The sequence below is a fragment of the Rattus norvegicus genome, chromosome 10, assembly GCF_021556685.1.
Source record: "Rattus norvegicus strain SHRSP/BbbUtx chromosome 10, alternate assembly SHRSP_T2T, whole genome shotgun sequence".
NCBI classification, from domain to species: Eukaryota; Metazoa; Chordata; class Mammalia; order Rodentia; family Muridae; genus Rattus; species Rattus norvegicus.
This window is the reverse complement of record NC_141543.1, coordinates 100,855,420-100,879,373: the sequence shown is the minus strand read 5'-3', so window position 1 is coordinate 100,879,373 and position 23,954 is coordinate 100,855,420. Positions and strand designations below refer to the sequence as shown.

The 23,954-nt window shown below is 49.4% G+C and overlaps 2 protein-coding genes across 3 annotated transcripts in view; one reads left to right on the top strand and one right to left on the bottom strand.

The window, feature by feature from the left end:
- Nucleotides 1-23,954, top strand: part of Wipi1 (WD repeat domain, phosphoinositide interacting 1) — a 36,746-nt gene that overhangs the window by 12,190 nt on the left and 602 nt on the right. For both annotated transcript variants that reach the window (NM_001127297.1, XM_087572475.1), the window contains 9 exon segments: nucleotides 2,787-2,883; nucleotides 13,668-13,765; nucleotides 14,689-14,781; nucleotides 15,430-15,500; nucleotides 16,179-16,286; nucleotides 18,649-18,813; nucleotides 19,765-19,872; nucleotides 20,499-20,617; nucleotides 21,038-21,138. In NM_001127297.1, the coding sequence (NP_001120769.1) occupies nucleotides 2,787-2,883; nucleotides 13,668-13,765; nucleotides 14,689-14,781; nucleotides 15,430-15,500; nucleotides 16,179-16,286; nucleotides 18,649-18,813; nucleotides 19,765-19,872; nucleotides 20,499-20,617; nucleotides 21,038-21,138 (960 nt within the window).
- Nucleotides 14,923-23,954, bottom strand: part of Arsg (arylsulfatase G) — a 138,919-nt gene continuing 129,887 nt past the window's right edge. Inside the window, exon 14 of the transcript XR_015630682.1 lies at nucleotides 14,923-16,762. The gene's annotated coding sequence lies outside the window, so the exon portion shown is untranslated. The remainder of the gene's footprint in view (nucleotides 16,763-23,954) is intronic.

The following is a 23,954-nucleotide window of genomic DNA, read 5'->3' as shown; positions in this document are numbered from 1 at the left end:
TGTCGGAAGCTTTTATAGTTACCTAACCACCTGCCTCCTCTGGTCTGACTGATCGTTGATTGGATTGAAGTCTTTGAGGCTACGTTGTGGTGCAGATTCTTTAATTATCTGATTCTTTAATCAATAAAAAGGATTAAATACCTATAAAACAGAATGAAAGTCAAAGTGGGCTAGGATGTAGTTTTAGTTTGACAGAGTGTTTGCCTAGGATGCTCGAAGCCCCGGGGTTCAGTTTCCAGCACCCCATAAAGGCAGAATTGGTGACGTACACCTGGAACCCCAGCTCTGGGAAGTGGGGGTGGGAGATTCGGAAATTCAGAGTCATCCTCAGCTGCGTAGGGAGTTTGTGGCTAGCCTGGGCTACCAGGTGAATGGTAATGATTGGCTGAAGGCAAGGCGGGCGTAGCTGAGCAGTCTCTGGCTTGAACTTGTCCCTGAAGTCAGCTCTTGTGGGCTTAGGACAAGTACCTCCTCCCTCCCTGCACTTCCTGTTTTCTTCCCTTTTCATTCTTGTCTCTCTGGCCTGCATGGTGGTGACCTAGTGGAGTCCAGACGAGTGGCCCACAGAGCGGACAGCACTGTTATGCTGTTCGGGTCAGACCAGCCTGAAGGCGGGGAGGTTCCTACAGGATGCACCTGTCAGGGCCTCTGTCTCCTGAGGACTGGGTGCAGGGCTGGAAGGGGATACCAGGGCCTGTTAGAAACCGAGAACAGAAACAAACATAGAAAGGATAAAAACAGACCGTGGCGTGGCTGGCAAAGTGATCAGGTGACTGGCTACTTTTGAGAGACGTGGCAATATCTGTCATCCATCTTGAAATTTTATTTTAAAGCGAATTTTTAAAAACCATTTTCTCCATACGAATGTTTGGCCCACATTTATGTGCGTGCACCACATGCGTGCAGTGCTCATGGTGGACAGAAGAGGGTGTGAGGTCCCCCGGAACTGCAGTTCTGGACAACTATGTCACGTGGGTGCTAGGAACTGAACCCAGGCCTCTGCAAGAACATCGGGGGCTCTTAACTGATGAGCCATTTCTCTAGCCTCCCGTTATTGAGTTTTAAAGGGTGTGTGTGTGTGTGCGTGCATGTAATGGGAGATGTTGTGCATGTGCCACAGAGAACATGTGAAGGTCAGAGGACAGCTTTGTGTGTGGCGTCGATTCTCTCCTTCTATCTTTATGTGGGTTCCAGGGATCAAATTCAGCCTCGGACTTAAACAAGTCCCTTTTCTCACTGAGCCTCTCACTGATCCCAACTTTGAGATCCAGTTAGAATTTTGTTTGCTCCTCCTGCACAGTTTTAGCACTGGGGCCAGAGTGTTTTAATTAAAATAGAGAAGAGCATTTGCAGGTGGGTTTGGGGTGTGGGGAGCAACACTGTTGTCCCAGCTTCTGGGCATCTGAGGCAGTAGGACCATGAGTTCAAAACATGCCTGGGCTACAGAGTGAATCCAAAGCCAGCCTTAGCAACTCAGTGAAACCCTACGTCAGAATACAAAATACAAAGAGGGTTGGGGTTGTGGCTTAGGGGCAGAGCAGCTGTATATCACAGGCAAGACTGTGGGTTCAGTCCCCAATAGAGGGCTTCCCTTTATTGAGAAAACATGGCTTTCCCAGAGGAGAGCTGCAGCTGTTTTATAATGTTTAATTATCTTCCCTTCCCACTGCTGTACCTCAGATCCCAAGTGTCTGACCCAAAAGCAAAGCCTCACAAACTTGACTGTGCATAGTTATCTCTTGGGTCTTTGTTCAGAGACGCCCCATATCAGTTTCCAGGAAGATAGTCTAAGGACTGATACTGAGGGGAATGGCACTCTTCCATGCGGAACACTGCTGACCTTGGGGAAGCTGAGTCAGGCTGTGCAGGGGCAGGGGCAGCTACCTGGAATATAGAAGGAGCTGTTGAAGCAAGTGCCCTCCCAGCACCTCCACACAGCACCCTGCCCCCCCACTTGTGAGATGCTCCATCTTCCTTACAGTGGTTTAGATGCAGGGTACCACCTCGGGGAGAGGCTCTGAGCCCAACACGCATTCAGCTGAAGAGGGAGAGGGTGGTGTGCCATAGTGGGGTGAGGAGCCCTGTGAGAGGAGCTGTGCCCAGACATGAGGGGTGGGAATGGAGGGCCTGGGAGAGCTATCTTCGTGGGGAGGCTGTGGTCTGTGGGGATGACTCTAGAGAAGAGTGGGAGGGAAAGGACCTGGGATGGGTCATCTCATGTAAGGGTACCAAATGCTCAGACCAGAGCTTAGCTTTTCATGTTTTGAAATATTTACACGGACTTGGCCAGATCTGAAAAAAAGTCCAAGACTTCGAGCAAACTTCACTGGGACATTTTGGAATTTTTTGAATTAGTGATGCCCAACCTGTAGGGGGTAAAATGTAAGATTTAGCAGTGCAGAGAGTCTAAAGAAGCCGGCGTAAGAGAGAGAACTCAGTCACCAGCATTGAGTGTGGGAACGGAACAAAAGAGGTTCCCTGAGCCGTCTTATTCTAAGGAGAAGGGAAGAGAAAGGAGTGGAGAAAGGAAAGAGGGAGAAAGAAGGGAAGAAAGGGAGGGAGAAATCGATAAGTAAAATTCAGGATCTCGAATTTTAAGCATCTGCTCAACTAAGTGAGCTGTGTCTGTTTACATTCGTAAGTATGAGACCTTCAAAGGGCTTCGTTAACATTCTTCCTCCTTGAGGCCTGGAATCAAGTAAGGGCCCAGAGGAACAGGAGCAAGGATTAGCAGGTGCCTTTTCAGGGACTCTATCAGGGAGGCTGACGGTTCTGTCTGATTTCAGAGACTGCTGGTCTGCCTGGAAGAATCCATCTATATCCACAATATTAAGGACATGAAGCTATTGAAGACCCTCCTGGATATCCCTTCAAACCCGACAGGTGAGCCCCAGTAATAGACCTGAGCCCCTTCCCTCCCCTCCCCAGGTAAAGATGCTTCACTCCTAGCCCGCGTTCTCGCCTGGCCTGACAACCCGGAGCCCAGAGCATGCTTTGGGGATCTTTATGATGTTCGAGTTGAAGACACATTTGAATGGTGATAGATTCGGACTACAAGAATCTGCGGTCCCGAGGGAAGGACGTGCAGCCTTCCTGGTCATCCTTAGTCGGAGACCCATGTAAGCATGCCAGCTAGATTCGTGGGAGATCCCATGTATCCGACGTTGAAAGGTGTTTACCCCTAATGCTTTTTTGTGACTGTTCATTACAGAGTAGGTGTGATAATTAGAAGCAAGTTTGGACTTGGTATGTCTGCATGGTTAATTAGCCAAACTACAAAGAAGGTGTTTTATTACATGCCTTTATTTATTTTTTTAAATACATTTCTCAATTCTGGTGATGTGCTAGAATATTGAATTTGGATCAAGTCTCGGGACTTAATGTTGTGTGTTAAGTTTCTGGCGTTTAAGATTGGAACAGTTTGGATGTGGTAGGATGAACTCGAGGGTGACTGACACCTTGAGAATTCACTGAACTGACAGTGAGGGAGAGTGAGTCTCTCCACTGTGGTGCGAAGGGTCACACACACCCCCAGGGCAGTCTGTGTATCCAGCTAACAGCCCGGGTTAATATTTACAAGTCAAGGGACCAGGCGATGGCTCAGCAGTTAGAGCATGTGCTGTCCCGTACCACATGCTGGGTCACAATTATCAGTAACACCAGTTCCGGGGGACCAGACGCCCTCCTATGAGATCTACACATGTCAGCCATGTATAAATATGTAGGTGCACATGCATACATATGTGCATGATGCTCATACACACATGCAGGCAAAACATTCATTCAGGCGAGATGTTGAAATCAACACAATATTCTAACAAAAAAAAATTAACGTTTAATATAAAAGCTGGGTTCTAACTCAGTGTCGCCAAGTGACTTCTTCATTTTACTGTAAGTTTCCCAATTCTGTGCCTTTTGATGAAATTTCACAATCTGTGTGGCCCCACACAAGTGGGGTTGTGAGCCTGGGGTTCCTTATTGGTAGCAAGCGTAATGAGATAAGAGCCATCTTGCAGCCGATGCTGAGAATTAAGCCACGTAAGGTCTGTGAAGGTGACGGGCGAGGGGCTTGCACTAAATCCTCCCCGTGTCTCCTTTCCCTCGCTTCTTGATGATCTGATGCCCTTCGATGTTGATATCGGGGCTGTGTGTGCACGTGTGGTTCTGGGGATCAAACCCAGGATCTCACATGTGCTTGTTGACACATTCCCCAGCACCTGGAGAGCAGTCTCAGTGGTTAGAACTCACTTTCCTTCCAGGGGACCCATGTTTAGTTCCCAGCACCCACGTGACGGCACACAACCATCCATTACTCGAGTTCTGGAGTATCCATTGCCTTCCTCTGACCTCCAAGGGCACCAGGCACACATGCAGTAAACATACGTGCAGGCAAAATACTCATACACATACAGATAAATAAGTAAAACTATTTCTTTAAAAGGATGTGAAGGTCGTCATAAAGTTCTGAGAGGGGCTGGGAATGTTGTTGGTCTTAAAGTGCTTGGCTGGCTACCCAAACCCACGTGCTCCGTCCCCGGCACTGAAAAAGAAAAGCGTGAAATCCACGAGTTAATGGCTTTGAAGCACATCTCACCAGGAAGGGATCCAAGGTGGAACATTTACCATTTTAGGAATGAAGGGTTGAACCAGTCTAGAAGAGCAGTTGTCATAAAGGTTCTAGGTGCCCGGCACCAGCAGGCCCCAACAAGGACAGACAAACCCTCTGCTTACCAGGAACCCAACCCCAGCTGATGTGGGCCAGTGGAAAGCAGAGGCCCTAGCAGCAGGGCCTGAAGGGGTGACGTGCCCTCGCTGTAACAGGGTTAAAGAAGCTGTGGTGTATTTGTGGTGGATATAAGAAATGCTTGAATCTGAGCAGAGGCCAGAGGAGAGGGCCTGTGCTATGCTACACTTTGCCGGGTTTAGGAAGGACGATCAGCACACAGAAAGCTATGCTCCGCCTCAGCTCTCATTTCTCTAAAGAGAGCATACTTGGGGTGCAGCCAACCCGTCTCCTGCTTGGCCGGTCTTCCTTGGGCTTTCAGGCTGCGTGTCAGAGCAGCTTCAGCCTGGAGGCACAGCCCACCCACCACAGGACAAGGGAACAACTCTTACTCTCAGTTTTAATCCAGTAAACAGACATGTGCCCCCTAACAGCAGAATGAGTTCCAAGAAGTGCAGCATCTGTTGGCTCTGTGACTGTGTGAGCCTCACAGTCTGCTTGTGCACACCTAGATGATGTAGCCTAGAAAACGCAGACTGGATGGTGAAAACTGTTGTGTATATAGTCTCTCTTCTTCCATTTACAATGTATGACTGTGGTCGCTTCTCTGCAGCCCAGAAAACTCACTGGTTGCCTAATTTTTGCAGTGAAGTAAAAAAAAAAATGAGAAAATAAATTAAAAGCAAGAATTTACTTGTGCTCTTGATGAAAGGGAATGAGTCTTCTTTGTTTGTTGAGATGGGGGTCTTCCTGTATAGCCCAGGCTAGCCTCAAACTCTCCATCTTCCTGCCTCTGCCTCCTGAATGCTGGGATTACAGTGTAAGCCCAACGCTGCCAAAAGTGAATCACTTTTATCTCAAGAAAAGTTAGTCACAGAAGTGCTGATACATACCCATAAGTCCAGCTCCCAGGAGGCTGAAGCAGGAGGATAACACCTATGAACTGGAGGCCAGTCTGCACTAGATAGTGAGTTCCAGGATAGGTAGAGCTACATAGCCAAGGCCCTCCCCTTCCTGCCCACTGCAGAAAAGCATGAAAAATATTTTCTGGGTCTCAGTGCCTCCATTCAGATGCCTAATGTCCTTTTAGACCAATAGCCCCAAAACAGTTTCAAATCCAAAATGCACAACTGCCACCATTGCTTCCTCTGAACTGCCTTCGCATGGCAGTGAACTGGAATGATGGCTTTGGATAGGGAGAACTGACACCACGTATTAGATGAGCTAAGGTCCCTTCCGTGCATGTCTGATCAGTCAGCCCCACTCTCTAGTCCCCTTCGTCCCCGACGGCAGCCCCTCTCAGGACAACTCATCAGCCTCCCTCAGCAAGCGTCAGAGGGCTCTGTACTGGAAAGAGCATGACTCAGGGGGTGCCCAGAGCCCTCTCGTATGCACGCTTTGTCTTGTTTTCTATGGCAACACTGGCTTCACCACACAGACTCTGAATGTTTCCGTCTAGGGGCTGGGATCATTAGGAATATAAGGAGTTCCCTGCTTGTTTGGTGCTCAGTGTCTACGGTGACTGAAAAGCCCTCCCCCCGTGTGTGTGTGTGTGTGTGTGTGTGTGTGTGTGTGTGTGTGTGTGTGTGTGATGCTTGCTCCCCTTGTGTCAAACATTACAGGCTGTTTCCTTTAAAGAGTTTGCTCAGACCGAGCTGAGAGTTAATTTCCTGCCAGCCAGCAGTCTGTGCCCTGAGCAGTAAAGTGTGGAAATCTCCATGAAAACCCTGCCAGTGGTAGAACAGCTGGATGGGTTGGATGGTCCCAGACTGATCACCTCAGACAGACAGATGGACCATCTCAGACAGAGACAGACAGACAGACAGACAGACAGACAGACAGACAGACCACAAAGGGGATGTTCAGGATCACACATCCCTGTGCTCATAGAAGAGAGCCCAGGATCGTTGGCCAGCACATGGCCTTTCCACAGATGTAAATAGTGGTGATGTAAACAAACTCCAGCCAGGGCGGCAAAAAGTGCTTGCAGCATATGGAGTAAACCTCTTTTCTCTTGTCTTGTCTTGTCTTGTCTTGTCTTGTCTTGTCTTGTCTTGTCTTGTCTTGTCTTCTGAGTCTTTTGAGATAAGGTCTTGTTCTCCCAGGCTGACTTCAGACTTGCCATTCTCCTGCCTCAGCCTCCCGAGTGTTGGACTGACAGGCAGGCACCACCACACCACACCACACTCAGTGGGTTTCTTGGCTTTCTATCCCTGGGAATTGGAAAGCATGTTGAGTAAATGGTGGTGGGGCTGGAGCCCAGGGTCTTGTACAGCTCTGCACGCTGTATCCTCAAGCTGCACCCTCTAGCCCTGGGAAGTGTCCCCTGAGACATTAGTCAACTATGCAGGGCATGTGATGAAGAGGGATGGAGGGGCCTCCTTCCAATTCTGGTCATGTGGTGCTCGAGTTAATAAAGGGCCCTTCTTTTCCAGATGTGGGAGAATTATAGGCAAACAATCACAGCAAAATAACAGCTATGTATAAAACACGCATCGAGTCTAAAACAAGGCCAGAGCCACTTTAAAACCCCAACCCTGGGCCAGTGAGATGGCTTAGCAGGTAAAGCCACTCGCCCTAAGTCTGAGGACTGGAGCTGGGTCTCTAGGACCCCACAAAGGGGCAGACTGGTTCCCATGTGTCTTCTGACCTCCACATGCATATCATGGCACACACATGTCTCCCCTGTACCCCCAATAAATAAATAAATATAAAAATCTTTAAACCTCATGCCTACATAGAAAAATGGCTTAAAGACTACATGCACTAACACTAACAGGAGAGAAAGCCTGAGTTTCAAATTTGGCCGCCTTTTTAATTGTTTTTCCTTCTCCCTTCTCTGTGTTTTCTGGGCTTTGTCACCAGCACTTTAGAAAGAGCCCACTTTGATTTAAGAACGACTTTGTGTGGCACCAGTGACAGAAAGAGAAAGCTGTGGCCTGGTCATGGCTACACCTGGAGTGGGTCTTCCCGATTCCCAGGTTGCTTCACGAGTCACAAAAAGAGGTCCTTGCAGCTGATTGGAGCTGTTCTGAGACTTGGATAGTAGTGGGGGAGGGTACTTGGGATGGGATGGGCACCGGAGGAACTTCAGTCAAGCATCACTGGGTCACTTCATTAAGTCTGCACAGGTCTGCTCAGGACACTCTCTCTGAAGTCACGTGGGGTGTCAGAGGCAAGCCCAGAAGCAAAGCTGTCTAGTAAGGGGTCGAATGTCACAGGTCACACAGGTCACAGGTCACAGGTCACCTGTCTTTATCTTTTGCTCCTTTCTTGTTAGAGAAAGTCTATATCTGATTCTACACTGGGTGTGACAGAAAATTCAGTTAGCTTCAAGTGCTCAAGCTTCTCTTCCTCCTTGGGATACTTACATCTCGGCCTAAACTTCCAGAAGACAACAAAGGCTCCTGGCTCCCTCAGCCACAAGGATGCTCTCCATAGTTTCAAAGAGAGGGAGGTAGGTAAGGGAAGGCCTGGTCCCTTAGAGAAATCTATCATGGGAGCCCCTTCACTTCAGATGGGAAACCAGCCTGAAAGAGCCAAGTGGTACAGGGCAGGTGCCTCTTAGGGAACTGTATCCTTAGCCTGTTCCTGTCACACAAAACGTCCTGAATGTCTGTGTTTCCCTGAGAGGGAGGCAGATAAAAAGAGAAAGAGACCAGGGTGGGGCAGGGATGGACGGGTAAGAAGGGTAATCAAAAATGTCTGGGCAGTGGTGGCGCACACCTTTAATCCCAGTGCAGCACTCAGGGGCAGAGGCAGGAGGATATCTGAGTTTGAGACCAGCATGGTCTACAGAGAGAGTTCCAGGACAGCCAGGGCTACACAGAGAAACCTTGTCTCAAAAAAAACCAAGAGGCGGACTGGGGATTTAGCTCAGTGGTAGAGCGCTTGCCTAGCAAATGCAAGGCCCTGGGTTCGGTCCCCAGCTCTGAAAAATAGAAAAAAGAAAAAAGAAAAAACCAAGAGGCAACAGTGAGATGGACATATTAGAATGTTCATGTTTACTGGAGATGGTCATATCACTGTTCGATTAACATGCACTAATAAGTTACCCCAAAGCTGTGTTGATATATAATGCACATATCATAGAATCCACTCATTGAAAGTGAATAGTTTGTGGCTGGAGAGATGGCCTAGCAGTTAAAAACGCTCGCTGTTCTTCCAAAAGATCCCGAGTGTGCGGCTCCTAACCCCACTTCCGGTGACTTAACCATTGCCTGTAAGTCCAGCTCCAGGGAATCCCATCCCTCTGTTGGCTCCATGGGGCACCTGTGCACACGTGGTAAGACATACACACACACACACACACACACACACACACACACACTCTCTCTCTCTCTCTCATATATAAAGGTAAAAAATTAATAAAGTCCACTACAGGCTTTTCTGTATTTGCAGAAGGGAATAGCCATTGTCGTGATTTTATTACCAAATATTTTGGATGTTTTATGTTTGTTATGTGTATTTTATTACACTTATTTGCACACACATGTGGAGGTCAGAGGACGAATTTCATGAGTCACTTCTCTCTCCTTCCACCACGTGGCTCCCAGGATCTAACTCAGGTTGTCAGTATTGGCAGCAAACACCTTTACCCACAGAGCCAGCACACCAGACCCACGTTTAATTTTAGAACATTTTATCACCCTTCCCCCAAGACACCCTATGCCTCTCAGGCTCTGCCCGCCTCATCTTCCCCTAGCCCTGGGTAAGGCCTGGTCTCCTTTCTGTCACTAGACATTTACCTGTACTGACTGCTTCACGTGCTCTGTCCGGCCTGCCTTTACTACTTGGTGTTTCCAAATTTCATCTGTACCGCTTCCTGTAGTAGGCTTCGGACCTTCTTGTTGGCAAAGACTATCCCGTTGGAAGGACACAGTATATCCCCATTAGTTGCTTTACATAGGTTGCTTCTATCTTTAAAAAAATAAAATAGAATAGAATGTTGTTTTCATTCTTTAGTAATTTCATCTCCCCAGTCCTTGCTTCAGGCCTTTTTTTTTTTTAACCCACTGAGTCCATTAGTGCTGCCCCGTGGGAATGGAATGGCGGCTGATGCTGTTGGCTTGATCGTGCATGAGTCTTGTGCAGAGCACAGAGCTGTGATGAGTTCGTGAGTCTGTGAATGGTCGTGTCACGTCCAGCAGATGGCATTCTACGGCGCTCCTCTCCCTCCTTGCATTCTTTCTGCCCTTTCTTCTAAGACGTTCCCTGAGTCTTGGGGTAGAGGAAGGTTCTTGTCGATGCTCCAGTCTGGGCTTTGTCTCCGTGCTCTGCTCACTTACGGGTCCGCCTTGTTTGGCGATCAGTGCAGAGAGATGTTTTTATGGCCGAGGTTGCCAGCAGCACTAATATATGTGTGTAAGTACTTAGAAGGCAGTTTGACTGCACGTCCATTCAGCAAGACCACAGTAGACTGTTCCTTCCAGGGCCTGGGACCTCAAGAACTGGGGATTTTTGACCAGCTTTACAGACCCGGGCATAAATTCTCTTTTGTAGAGTAGGTCTCAGATTCAATCCAGAGATTGTTGGCTACCCCCATGACCTTTGTACGACCATTGCAACAATGGGTGAATCTTGTCTGTTAGGTTGATGTTGTAATATGCAGGGTCTCCCACTGGGTAATGCTACTGATGACCTTTCTTCTCTGGGGGCCTGCATAGAGGAAGTTTCCAGGTCAGTTCAAGCCCGATTCCCTTGTATCCTGCAACCAAAACGCGTTGAGAATCAGTAACAGTATCTCTGTATCTCTAGTCTTGCTGGTAACGGGTATTGTTAAGTGTAACTGTTCTCATGTAAGGTTTTGTGTGGACACTGCTTTTGTTTCTTTCTGGTATATACACGAGAGTAGAATTTCCAGGTCATGTGATAACTGTGATTAATTTCTGAGAACTCCCAGTTTGCTTTCCAACACACTGCCCCAATTCATACCCCTGTACACAGCCTTCCAATTTTTCCATCTCCTCACTGGCATTTATGAGCTTCCTCAGAAAAAAAATGTTTTTTATGTTTTCCAGTGTTTTGCTTGCATGTGTATCTGTGCACCATGTATGCCTGGTGCCAGCTGGGGCCAGAAGGAGGCACCAGATTCCCTGGATCTGAAGTTAGAGATGGCTGTGAGCTGCCATGTGGATGCCGGGAATCAAACCTGGGTCCTGGAGAAGAGCAGCCAGTGCTCTTAACTGCCGAGCCCTCTCTCCGGTCCCTAGCTGCCCTTTCAAATTGTAGTTACCCTAGTAACTATGAAGTGACCACTCACCTCAGTGTGTGTGTGTGTGTGTGTGTGTGTGTGTGTGTGTGTGTGTGTGCATGTGCATGCATGTGTGTAAAAAGCTAGGTGTCCATTTGTTTGTCTGACACAGATCTCAGACTCTGAATCCAGACCTCTTGCTTATAAAGGACACATGCTGTCCAGTCCCCTTCACTATGGTTTTAAGGCTTTCTTCTTTCAAGCCCGAGTACTCAGATACCCTCATGGCTATTGGTTCCCTGTAAGATCACAAGTTCCTCTACATTTCAATTCTCTCCCTCACCACTGCCCCAAGGTTCACAGAGCAGGCAGGGAAGGTGGCCTCTCACGGTGACAAAGGCCCTGAGCGACTTTGACCAGGTAGGGGCTCGCAGCTGTGCTGGCACCTGCAGTTAAGGGCACCCAGCCAGCCTCCTCTTGGAGTTCTGTGTGGCAAGAGATAAGTGAAGGGGCTTGGCTGTGTGTGCAGTGAGGCCAGAGCAGGAAGCAGGACCTAGTTTCCAGTCATAATTGGTTTTTACCCTCTCTCTGCTCTCCTCCCCTACAGGATAAGTAAGGGGCCTTTTAGTCTGGGCCTAAAAGCATTTTACAAATGCTTTCTTATAAGAACCCACTGAATACACCAGTTTACAACAAAGCTAGCCAGAATTTTTATTTATTTATTTATTTATTTATTATTTATTATTTATTTATTTATTTATTTAAAACGATGTCTCCCATATAATCTTCTTGAATATCGTTTTCCACTTATGTTTTGACTCTGGAGTTCTTACCATGTATGCGTATGACTACCAATCCCGGTCATTGGTGTGAGAAGCCTCCCCTCAGTACTGCAGGGACAAATTGCGCCCCTCCCCCTCCAGATTATCCTTTTTTTTTTTTTTTTTTTTTTTTTTGGTTCTTTTTTTCGGAGCTGGGGACCGAACCCAGGGCCTTGCGCTTCCTAGGTAAGCGCTCTACCACTGAGCTAAATCCCCAGCCCCCCAGATTATCCTTAAATCAAAATGGTTCATGTCACATCCAGAGTTTGCTTGGCTTCCTTGACTTCCAAAAGATGTTGACGCTTTCCGTTGCAAAGTTTCTCTCAAAGGCCAGGCTTGCTGCCTCAACCACAATGCAGACCTCCAGTGACTTCGCCTCAGAGGAGGCTCCGCCCTCCCTTATCAGAGTGGTTGATGTGATAAGGAAAAAAAAGAGGTCTTTTTGCCTTTCCGGAAGTTCACTGAAGCCCCGGCTTAATAGAGCTCAGAAAAGGGTAATGCATGCTGACCTTTCCCACCAGGAAGTCCTGCTCCAGCTATGAGCAGACTCACAGGGTTCTAGAGGGTAATGGGATTGGAAGAGAGGCAGCCTCTGTTTCAGTGCCCTGGGCTGAAAAGTGCGAAGGAGAATATTCTTTGTATTCCGAGGTCTGCTTGCTTGGCAGTGGAGGGGTCGCTGCCGGTGTTAAGTCAGGAGGTCTCCTGCAGATTTTCTTGATTCAAATCCTTCGTTCAGAATGGGGTTTCTTAAAATTTCCCCACTAACAGCCCCTTCTCAGTGCAAGAAACTTTTACAAGGCCCTGAGCATATATGTAGATAAAATAGGTTTACGTATCAAACATTGGCTGGTAATAGATCATAATTTTGTTTTAAAATAATTCTTGGGTGTAATCTCACCCCTTATTGAAGACAGTAAAGTTTCCACAGGAATGACACGGAAGGAAGGGCTTGTTTCTTTTCACAGGAGTAATTAAATCTTGGCTGACCATATTGATACTGTAGGGTACAAATCAATATTTTTATTTTATAGTTGGTAGTGCCAAAATCACTACTTCAAAAAAAATAGAAGAAAGAAAAAGAAAAAAAACTTGAAATAAGTTAAATAAATAATGCTTAATAGCATTTTGTGAGGTGTGTTCAAATCCCAAGCCAAGGTTCATTTAACTTTCTGTTTTGGTTTGTTTTTGTCTTTCAGTAGTGTTTCCATATGTGGCCTTGGCTGTCCTGGAACTCACTGGGTAGACCAGGCTGACCTCAAGCTCAGAGATCCACCTGTGTCTGCCTCCCAAGTGCTGGGACTTAAGGTGTGCATGCGACACCACCTCCTTGGTTCACTTAACCATTATAAAATGAAATTCAAATCATCAACTCAGAGAACAACTTCTAAAATCAACAGTCCCAATACAAGACAATGTCAAGCTATATACCAACTTGATAGTAACATTTCCAGCAGTAAGATTCTCAGGGAAATATCGAACGTCTGTTTCCTATTAACTGCCACTTTTTCTGTAAGAGCAGGGAAGTTTGTGTACAGTAAAACCTTGCAGACCTATGTTAGCCACGAGTCTGAGCCAAGGTGCTTAGAAGGCTGTGTGTGTCGGTGGTGTGGTAGCACACATAGTGTGGAGTATGCATGTTGTGTGTTCTGATCAAGGCTAAGGAGATGCAAACCTGACCAGAGCAGCAGAAACTCCCCAGATCCCTGTGTACCACACTTCGAATTAATCTTTGCCTGTTGTGCGTTCAGAACCTTTGCACTGTAGCTAACTTCCTGTGACCATCCCTATAGAAAGCAAGGATTAGAACAAGCGACAGAAATACTCAAGCGTGTTCCTCCCCTCGCCAGCAGGTGGCACTCGAGACACATGGTTTTCGAGTGCCCTTTCAAGCCGTGCCTCCTTTGGCCTCATGCTGTGTGTTCTTTGCCAGGTCTCTGTGCCCTTTCAATCAACCATTCCAACTCTTACCTGGCCTACCCCGGAAGCCAGAGTACAGGCGAGATTGTACTCTATGACGGAAACTCCCTGGTAAGTTCACAGCGGTCCCTGGTGCAGCAGCCTGTGTGCCCTGGCCAGGCAGGGGTCAACAGACTGGATAAGAAGGTGTGAGCTGTATGGGGGAGCTCTCTGGCCACAGCCATTGGCAAAGGAAAACAAAGGGCATTTGTGTTGAAGCTCACAGTCAGTATTAGTCAGTGTCACTGTGAGGCAGGTGCCGTAAGGAGGCAGAGCACCTGCTCACGGTGGACTCAGGAAGATAACACACAGTCCATCTGTATTTGCTACCCTCCGCTCCCCAGGGCTGCATAGAGCAGGGTGGGACCCCTCTGGGAATCCCCTAAAGAAGCAAGCAGAAAGATCCCCTAAAAACCTGGCTTTGTACCAGGCGCACAGCTGGTCATCCACCTTCCCAAAGGCAGGGCAAGGAATAGACATGAGATCACACACACACACACACACACACACACACACACACACACACACACACACACAGAGCTCCAAGAATGTCACAGAAGAAGGGACAGGAAGACTCAGGAGAAAGGGTGAATTGCTATAGCACGATGCCCTCAGGACATGACATAGATTGTCAGTAACCCTGCACCTGCATTAGATTGGGGCTGTCTAATCTAATCTAACGCAGGGGTGGGGTGGGTTTTTGAGAACCAGTTCCATATAGACTATTAAGTTGCCATGGTGGGGATAGGGGAGACATTTTCTTCAGTATATTACTTGCCAAGTTGCCCACGACCCTGTAAGAAGCCCTACATACACTCATTGCTTCACCAGAACAAAGAGAGAGGTCGTGGAGGGAGGGGTCCCTACTAGCACACTCTCCACAGGAAAGTGGCCCAGTGGTGGGCAGGGAGACACAGCAGAGAGCAAGGAGAGGGGAGGACATTCATCTTCCCCCTTCACCAGTATTGATCTCCACTTCTCCCCATCACCAACAGAAAATGGTGTGCACCATTGCTGCCCACGAGGGAACCCTGGCCGCCATCACCTTCAACTCCTCCGGCTCCAAACTAGCAAGTGCGTCTGAAAAAGTAAGCGTCCTCTGGCTTCTCCTCCTGCCTGGGCGCCCAGGCTGCTGCTGGACCAGTAATTGCAATATGAAGGACTGCCTGTGGTGGCAGTCAGTAGGTTTGTCCGTATCAAAGGCTGACCGTAAAGCAGATGCAAGACACTTGGCATAAAACTTGTGGTTTTATTGAGAGATGCATGGGCCTGTTGTTCCCAGATAAAAATGCATGTCCCCGTTGTACACAGATATGGAATTTGGACCCGGTTGATCAGAATAAACAAAGAAGACGATCATGTTACATTTCAAATGCTATGTAAGCCAGATACGTTTTAGTAAGCAGAGATAGAATAGTCTATAAAGTCGGAACAGTATGTGATGGTGCACGTGTGACATTGACACATACACACACACACACACACACACACACACACACACACACAGCCTTGAACAAGGCAGGGGAAGGAACAACAGTATCTAACACAGAGGACGCAGAGTTCCCAGAATTCATAGTTGGCACACACACAAATAAAAATGCCCCTGCACTCAATGCTTCATGCTTCCTCCTCAGAGACAGATGTTCAAAGCCAGGAGAACAAACTGCCCTGGGAAGGGACATCATCTCTGTGTGACACATTCGTGTTAAGAAAAAGGCCACCCGTTTGTCTTCCAGGGCACCGTCATCCGAGTGTTCTCTGTGCCCGAAGGGCAGAAACTCTATGAGTTCCGTCGAGGAATGAAAAGGTCTGTGCCCAGTGTCCGTGCCATCATAAAAACTCCTCCCTGGCAGCTGGCTAGGAAGAGGGCAGGGGCAGGCCCTACAGCCTCCTCCTAGAGGTTAAGTGCTTTCCAAGTAATGGAGTCAGAGCCCCACGGGGTCGGGGGGCTTTGTAAAAATCCAAAAGCAAAGAAGAGGGCTTAATGCTGAGGCTTGAGGCAGGAAGGGGAAGTCGGGGTCTTTTGATAAGGCCATGGGAGGCCATCACCAGAGAAACCAGAGAGCCTGTGGATCACACTCCAGAAGTAATTTCCAGTTCCCCCACAAAGGGAAATGAAGGGCAGCATCAAATGTCAGCAGTTGGGAAAAAAAAAAAAGAAAGAAAAAGTCAGCAGTTGGGACCTTTGTTTTCTGTGAGGTTTGCAGCTGGATCTCTTCAGAGCAGCTTGGAGAGGTCCACATGCTAAGGACACAGGACTCCCATCCGCTGGCTGGGAGGAAGGGCCAGCCCTGTGGGTTCATACCTATGAGTGTGGCTCTCCCTGAATCTCTCCCACGTGGCTTTTAAAACACAAGCAGCGTACTGTTGGGGGGTGTGGGAAGGTTAGAAGAGCTTGGCCCTTCAAGACGCATTCTCCTCTCAGAACTGTGAGGTGACGCCCCTCACAGTTCCAGCTCATGGGCCCGTGTGTTGCTGTCTTCAGGTATGTGACAATCAGCTCTCTGGTGTTCAGTATGGACTCCCAGTTCCTGTGTGCCTCCAGCAACACGGAGACCGTGCACATCTTCAAGTTGGAACAGCTGACCGACAGGCAAGTGCGGGGCCAGGTGGAAGTCCTACCTGACTGAAGGAGTAGCCCCGGGTATTCTGCACGCACTGGAGCTTTGCTGGGTCATTGTCAGTGTAGTAGAGTTCGTTTTGGGGTGTCCTGCACAGAAGCAAAAGTCTAGGTCTGTGATCCTGAGTCTTACGTCTCGACGCAGCCCCTTTTGAGCTGTGAGGCACTGGGAAGCAGTCTCTCAGCATCCCTGTCTGTTAAATGAGCACATTATTGTGTTTGCACCTCAAGCTTCATTGTTGTTGACATGAAACATTTTGTGTCTCGCCTGGGACCAACACACTGCAGCTGTGTTAACCTGTGGAATGACAGATACGATAACAGCTGTTGTCGTCCATGTTGCCGCCGTCAGTGAGTGCTTGGCAAACGTGTGGGGAATCCTTCCTCTGTGGGGAATCCTGACATGCTTTGTGTTGGTGACTTTCTCATCCTGTGACCATGGTGCCTTCCTGAAAGAATATAAGAGAGAAGAGGTTGGCTTTAGCTCACCGGCATTTCAGTCAGGACACTTCTGATCCAGTATGGGGGACAGTATGGCCGGGTTGAGGAGGGCAGGAGCCCATGGCCGTGACTCTGCCCATCTTTGCAGACCAGGGATACCTATGACCTTCAACGATCTACTCCCTCATCACCTTCTTCCCACAGTCTAGTCCTCCCCTCCCAGAGGTGCTGTCATTATCCCAACAGTGCCACCAACAAGAGCTGAAGAGGACTTTTTTATTTTAAGTTAAACCTAGGACTTTTACTCTGCACACTTTCCTCAAATTTTATCTACCTGCTAGGCTCTGCTTAACAGTCTCCAAATGTTCAGTGGCTGTGGCAGCAGCCTGGGCCCTAGAGGGCAGCCGGTCCATGTCTGAGAGGAGCCTTTCACTATCAGGGTGCCACAACTTAGCAGTGCGCCCATCCCCCTCATCAGTCATCAGCACTCCTAAGCCCTGCCCCCATCCCACCCCTACCTCATCGCCCAACCCTCACAGTCATCAGTGTTTAAGACCTGAGACTCCCTGCCCTCTCCCTGTCCTGCTGTGTGTGAGTAGCTAACAGTGCCACGGGCAGAACCTTGTCTGAGAAGCATCAGTGTGTCTTGGGCAATGTGGTTTCATTTTTATCTTAAAAAGAAAAAAGCTGAGGAACTGCTACACAGTACCAGCCCGTGTGCCTCTTCTTGCTGGAAATGCTCCTTTGAACATGACACCTCCTTCCCAGACTCCTACATCCCCCATATTCCTCCACCTCAGAGACACCAACCCCCAGACCCCTCCACCACAGAGACATCATTTATTATTTAAACACACACACACACACACACACACACACACACACACACACACACAAACACGTCATTTTCTGGGCCGCCTGCTTTGGTTCCCCTGGGGAAGCCTGCCAGAGGGTTCAGTGATTGCTCCCATGTTCCAAATGACGAAACAGAAAAACGGATGTTAAGGGCCCTCCTCCACCTCTGCGCTGTGGTCCTACCTGGAACATGTGCATAGCCTCTCTGATTGCTTGGTGTTTATACATCTGTGCTGTGTCCCAACCGTAAATATAAAGTCCTTATGTTATTCCTCTTGATAATCCCAACTCTGGTGTGTCTAGAAGTGTCCCCTTCAGTCGAGAACTTCAAGTTCCAGACAGGTTAGTCTGAAGGCCACATAGCTGTATATCCGGCCAGGATCAGGTCCCACAGACAAGTGACCTCATAGCAGGTGCTTCCGAAACATACCTGGTAGCACCAGTCCTCAAGGTGTTGGCCGTGGTATGGGACACTGAGACAGCCATGCCACTCACTGCTCATGGACCTCTTTGTCTGACAAAGGCCCCACGATGAAGTTCAATGCATGCAGGGAACCTCCCCAGACTCCCACGGAGCACCTGAGTATCCTCAGTGCTGGGTACCGGATGGCTCGGAGCCGAGCGTCTTGCCTGCTTCCTACCGAGTCTGGCTCAGGAAACCTTCACAGGGATCTGTCTGTTCTTCCCTGAACCTGCTTTGGGCTCCTGAGCTGATTTTTACAGGGCCTAGAAATCTATTCCTTCTGAACCTCTACTCTTGCCTTCTTTTGGAAGTCTAGCGGCCATCAGTAGCCCTCTTTTAATATAAGAAGGCAGCGGCACGGGGAGCCTCTTAGCAGGGTTACAGCGGTTCTTCTGAAGGACACGCAGGCCCTGATGCTCCTTAGTTATGGCTGAAATAATATGTCCTTGTGGCCAGAACATCGTGCTCAGACACAGCCTCTGCCTGGCGAGGTCAGTGCTGGACTGTGGCAATCACTGGCAGGCTGCCTGTGCCCACAGCCCAGGCCCACCCTTGCCTCTGCGTTGCCTCCCCTAGCCGCCCAGAAGAGCCTTCCACCTGGAGCGGCTACATGGGAAAGATGCTCACGGCGGCTACCAACTACCTCCCCGCCCAGGTGTCGGACATGATGAACCAGGACAGGGCCTTCGCCACAGGACGCCTGAACTTCTCTGGGCAGAAGAACATTTGCACCCTGTCCACGTACGTACAGGACCACCAAACTCACAGGTGTATGTTCCCAGGACACAGAGCCCCTAAATGCATGAAGGAAAAAAAAAAAAAGGATGAGGCTAGGAAGGTTGCTCAGTGGTTAGAGCCCTCCCTGCTCACGCAGAGAACCAGGGGTCGGGTAAGCACACACACCTGGTGCTTCACTACTGCCTATAACTCCAGTTTGGAGGGGTAGGAGTGTCTGATGACCTCTTCTGGCCTCTGCATGCACTTGGTACAATACAGACAGAAAGGCCGCACGTGCGCGCGTGTACACACACACACACACACACTAACTGGACATGGTGGTCCTCACCTGTAATCCCAGCACTCAAGGGACCTAGCCAGGGATTTGAAAATTCAAGGCCGGGCCAGAATATGCATCAAGACTCTGTCTCAAAAGACAATAAAAAGAATATTTTAGGGACCAGGAAGATGAGTCAGACAGTAAACTGCTTGCCACAGAAGCAAAAAAAAAAAGGTCTGGGGCTCAAAAGAAACTCGGGCAGAGCCTGCATGAGGTTGTCCTCTGGCTTCCGCATGTAGGCCCACCTGCCTACATGTGGACCCCCACGTTTATAAGCCTAGGCAGCAAAGATGTCCTCTTCCTCTTTCTGTCACGGTCGATGGCAGGGACACATGTGAAATAGAGAACATAACCCGTCTGGGGACACCAGAAAGCTGGTGGTGGCATTTCACGGGTGCTGGTGTCTACTTACACCACTCTCGTCCCATCCCATACAAAACCCAAAAATAATCCGGAAAGCGAATGATCAGATCGGAGTGTAAAGGCGGGGCCAGAAGTCCCAACCCTGGATCACTGGGCAGTGACAAACTCTGGTTTATCAAAGGTGGCAAGTGTTGGAGACAGTTGGGGGGCGGGGGGAATGAAGCGTTGCCGGCCGACTCCAGATCTGTAGCAATCTGTCACTTCTCCCTCAGGATCCAGAAACTGCCGCGGCTGCTAGTAGCCTCCTCCGATGGACACCTCTACATCTACAATTTGGACCCTCAGGATGGCGGAGAATGCGTCTTAATCAAAACCCACAGGTGAAGATTCTCATTGTCTCACAGCTGTTTAGGAACAGGAGTGCAGAGCTGTCTCTGCTGGGGACAGCGACCTGCTCAGTGTTCTCGCCAGCTGTTGTCACCTCCCCTGTGTCGCGCCACCTGCAGGCTTTTTGCTTCAGTCAGGCTCGCCGTCAGATACCCTTAGTTCCATGTCTCCTTTGGGACAGTGGCCAGGCAGGTGATATAATACCCCAAATGGGTTGTCCCCCTGCTCAGCCTGGCCCCCTAGCACAGCCCTTAAGAACACAGATAGTCAAAAAGTGTCCACAGAATCGGATTTAGTCTGTGATGTATGCAGGCTGACCTCCCGTCCTGTGGTGGCCTGGAGATGCCTTGAGCTGGCAGGGCACCTTACCCATGACTTCATTAGCACGTCTCAGCGTCCTTGCCTGAATTCACCAGAGGAGCAGAGGGCTGTGATCAGGGACCAGGTCGAAGGAGCATGGCTGACCTACTTGGGTACATGCTGATCATATAGTGCACCGGCAGGTCTGCAGTTTACTCTCAGACAGCCGAGCGCGAGCCTGCTCGTCCTTCTCCCCTGAAGGTGTTCTGGGGATGCACTGACTTCCTCTGCTCTTCCTCTCCCTGATTGCTGCAAGCAGCTTGCTGAGCTCAGGAACAGCAGAAGAGAACAAAGAAAACGACCTCAGACCTTCCTTACCTCCGTCGTATGCTGCAACTGTAGCCAGACCCAGCGCATCCACAGCCTCCACCGTGCCAGGTGAGGCCTGGGAACAGCCCTCGGCCCTCAGCTCCCTAGTACTGAGGATATAGCCCAAAAGGTTTCCTTCCTCCCTCCCCCCTCCCTCCCTCCCTCCCTCCTCCCCTCCCTCCCTCCCTTCTTCCCTCTTGTCTCCCTCCCTCCTCCCTTCCTTCCTTTGGACAGGGTCTTATCACTATGTAGACTGGATTGGCCTCAAACTTACAAAGATCCACCTGCCTCTGCCTCCCAGTGCTGGGACTAAAGGCACAGATTAAACAAGTAGCCAATGACCCTTCTTGAAGCATTCCAAAGGGTGAGGATTTAGACTCACTTCTTTTGGGAGGCGAAGATGCAGCCATCCTCCCATGTCCCCAGATCCTGTCCCTCCAGCACCTACCACGGGATGCCTCCTGAATCATTTCTTACTCCCACCTCCAGGGTACTCTGAGGACGGTGGGGCGCTCCGTGGAGAAGTGATTCCAGAACACGAGTTTGCAACGGGCCCAGTGTGTCTTGACGATGAGAATGAGTTCCCCCCTGTGAGCATTCGGAACCCTTAACAGAGTTACTCCGTCTGTATGCCTGGAAGGAGCTTTGCCTCCCCCAAGAGGCCAAGCCACTGCCCTGTGCTCTAACTCTTAACAGCTAATCCTCTTTACACCCAGAGCCCTGGGGCACCCGCCTGGCAGTTTCAGGTCCTTCATGCTAGCCCTATGGGTGTGAGGCCTGACAGCATTTCCGTAACCACATACTAACCTGGGAAGTGTGGACGGCTCAGACCTAGCTCCTTGCCTCTGCCTCTATACATTACACTGTCTTAGCTCCTTGTGAGGTCGGAGCTTCTGCCTGTGCCCAGTTTTCCGAAGCTAAGAACGTAGAATGCTGCCCATCACTTGTTCAGATGAGTTAACGGGGCCAGGCCTTGTTGGGGGGCTCTGAGCTCCAGGAACTGACATGCACCCTGCCCGCAGCTCTGGCACTGTGCTCTTGAGCCTGGCCAGCAGGTGCCCACCAGGAGACCACACGTATGAAGTCAGGGTGGGTGGCATGAGCTCACCTGGAGACTTCAGCAAGACCGCCTACCTCAGCTTGCCGGCAGGGAGAGTTACCAGGGGTGCTGAGCACTGGGCTCGACTTCTGTTGACAGCTGGGGGAAGACTCTCTCCCCCCAGCACTGGGGACCTTAGCTCCCATCCACAGTTACAGAGTAGCAGTGTGTGGGTCTCAGTGAGGGAACTTCCCAGTGACGGGGGTGTGGCTCCATTGGTAGAACGCCTGTCTAGCGCCCATGAAGCCCTGGGTTCAGTTCCCAGCACCACTTACAACTGAGTATGGTGGCACGCACCTGCAATTCCAGTACCTGGAAGCAAGAGTCTCAGGGTCATCTTAGGTACAGAGTGAGTTCAAAGCTGGGCTGAGTCATATGAGGCCTTGTCACAACAACCACAACAAAACAGTCAACTTGAGATCATTTCAGATGCATACAATGCCAGGTCAGGACCCGGGGGATAGAAAGGAGCGGTCCTGTGGGCTCTGAGGTGGGTGAAGCTCCTCTTCGTGTGAACAGGAGGCGTTCGGGACTACCGTCCTGGCTTTGCAGAGGACAGTCTGAAATTAGCATGTTTGGGCCTTCACAGGCAGGTTGCCAGATGCATTGCAAGCAAGTGACAGTTATGTGTTAGTGGTGCAGAGGAGTAGTTCTTTAAGAAAGAAGAAACTAATTATACATTTTAAGACAGCCGTTGGCCCAGTGCCTAACAGTTACTGCCTGAGCCCGCAGTGCCTTTGGGTCCCCGTGATGCCTACTGGAACTGTGGGGAGTTTTTCCGTCTTCCGAAAGTTGGTTACTTAGCTATTTAACTGGCATTACCTCTTCTGGAAGCCAGAGCACTCTTAGGTAGCCCCTTGTTAGCGAAAACTCATATAAAATAATAACCCTGAATAGGCCATTTTCCTAGAGGGGAGGAGACTCAGAGAGGCTTAATTTAAGAGCCAGTGTTGACAGGTGTGGATTAATGATGGTGTGTTTGCCTAGCAGGTTAGAGGCTCTGAGTCCCATGCTCAGTGCCCCCAACCCCCACATCCAAAAATACTAACGTTTAAATGTGCCACGAGGCGTGCTCACCTAGACGCTGCCAGAAAGTCTGGTACGAACCAGCTGTCCTATCTCTCTCTTTAGGAGCAGATTTGGGAACGTTGACTTAAGCTGCATTTAGAATTCTTGTCTGGGCTAAGGAGATGGCTAACTCAGTAGGTAATGAGCACTGGGTTCCAGCCCCAGCCTCAAAAGGAAAAAAAAAAGTTTATGCACCAGAAATTGTCCCTGCCAGTTAAATGTCACTAGACAACTTCCTAGAGATGTTAGAGTCCAGCCAGGGTGGGGTAGCCTCTGGATGCCACAGGTGCTAAGTGTTATGGTGGCTACCAGGCCCAGCCTGTCCCACAGCCTGCAGGTAGACAGAAAGGAGGAGCCAGTGTTCAGACTAAAGTCCTGGGTCAGCAGCAGGCAGGCTTCTGTCTCCAGGCACAAGGACCAGAGGCAGAGTGATGCGGGACTGCCGTTCGGTGTGGCCGTCCCAGCCATGTCTCTGTAACTTAAGTGTTCAGCTGGGCTTGCTAGAAAAGCCCCTTTCTGCCTTTATTCTTAACTGTATGCCTCTTGCAAATATTTCCCCAGAAACCACATCTTTACTCACAATTCTTTAAAAAGCCTGTAAGACTGCAAAAGGAGCTTGAGAGTCTCAGCTTGGCTGAAATCACTTCCCTTTCGGATAGGAATATTGGGCTTACTAGTGGAATCTGCCTCTGGGCCTCTGGGCTCTGCCTTAAGCCCGGGAGTCATCACTAGTTTTCTTTACAAAGTAGACTGCCATTGCCCTCCTAACACCACTTTCCTCTCTGGGATTGAATTTGCCTCAAAACCAGCAAGAGAAAAGCAAGCTAGTCATCTCTGGTCCCCTGGAAAAAAGCTTTGAGGAGGGCCAGCAGCTTCTGCTTCCGTAGGGAGCCAGCCTGCAATCTGTATGCTGTGGCACTAACGTTAACATTGTGAGCAAGAGAGCGGCCCACTCGGACCAAGAGCATATACTGGCTTTCTGTGTTCTCTTTAGAGTCATTTAGCAGTCAGTGTTTACAAATAAGATGAGCCCCTTTTTTTTTTGAAATGTGCATATGTACACAGGCACACATGTGCACACACCCAGTTTGTAGACAATATTCTTGGGATCTGTGCTACCGATCTATACACCTTCACGAGATGGGTGGATTTCCCCATGGCCATGAGTAAGGGTCAGTCTATGGTCCTGCCTCCCCTGCTGACCCACCTCGCACAGACCTGTGGGTAACCCAGTCTGCC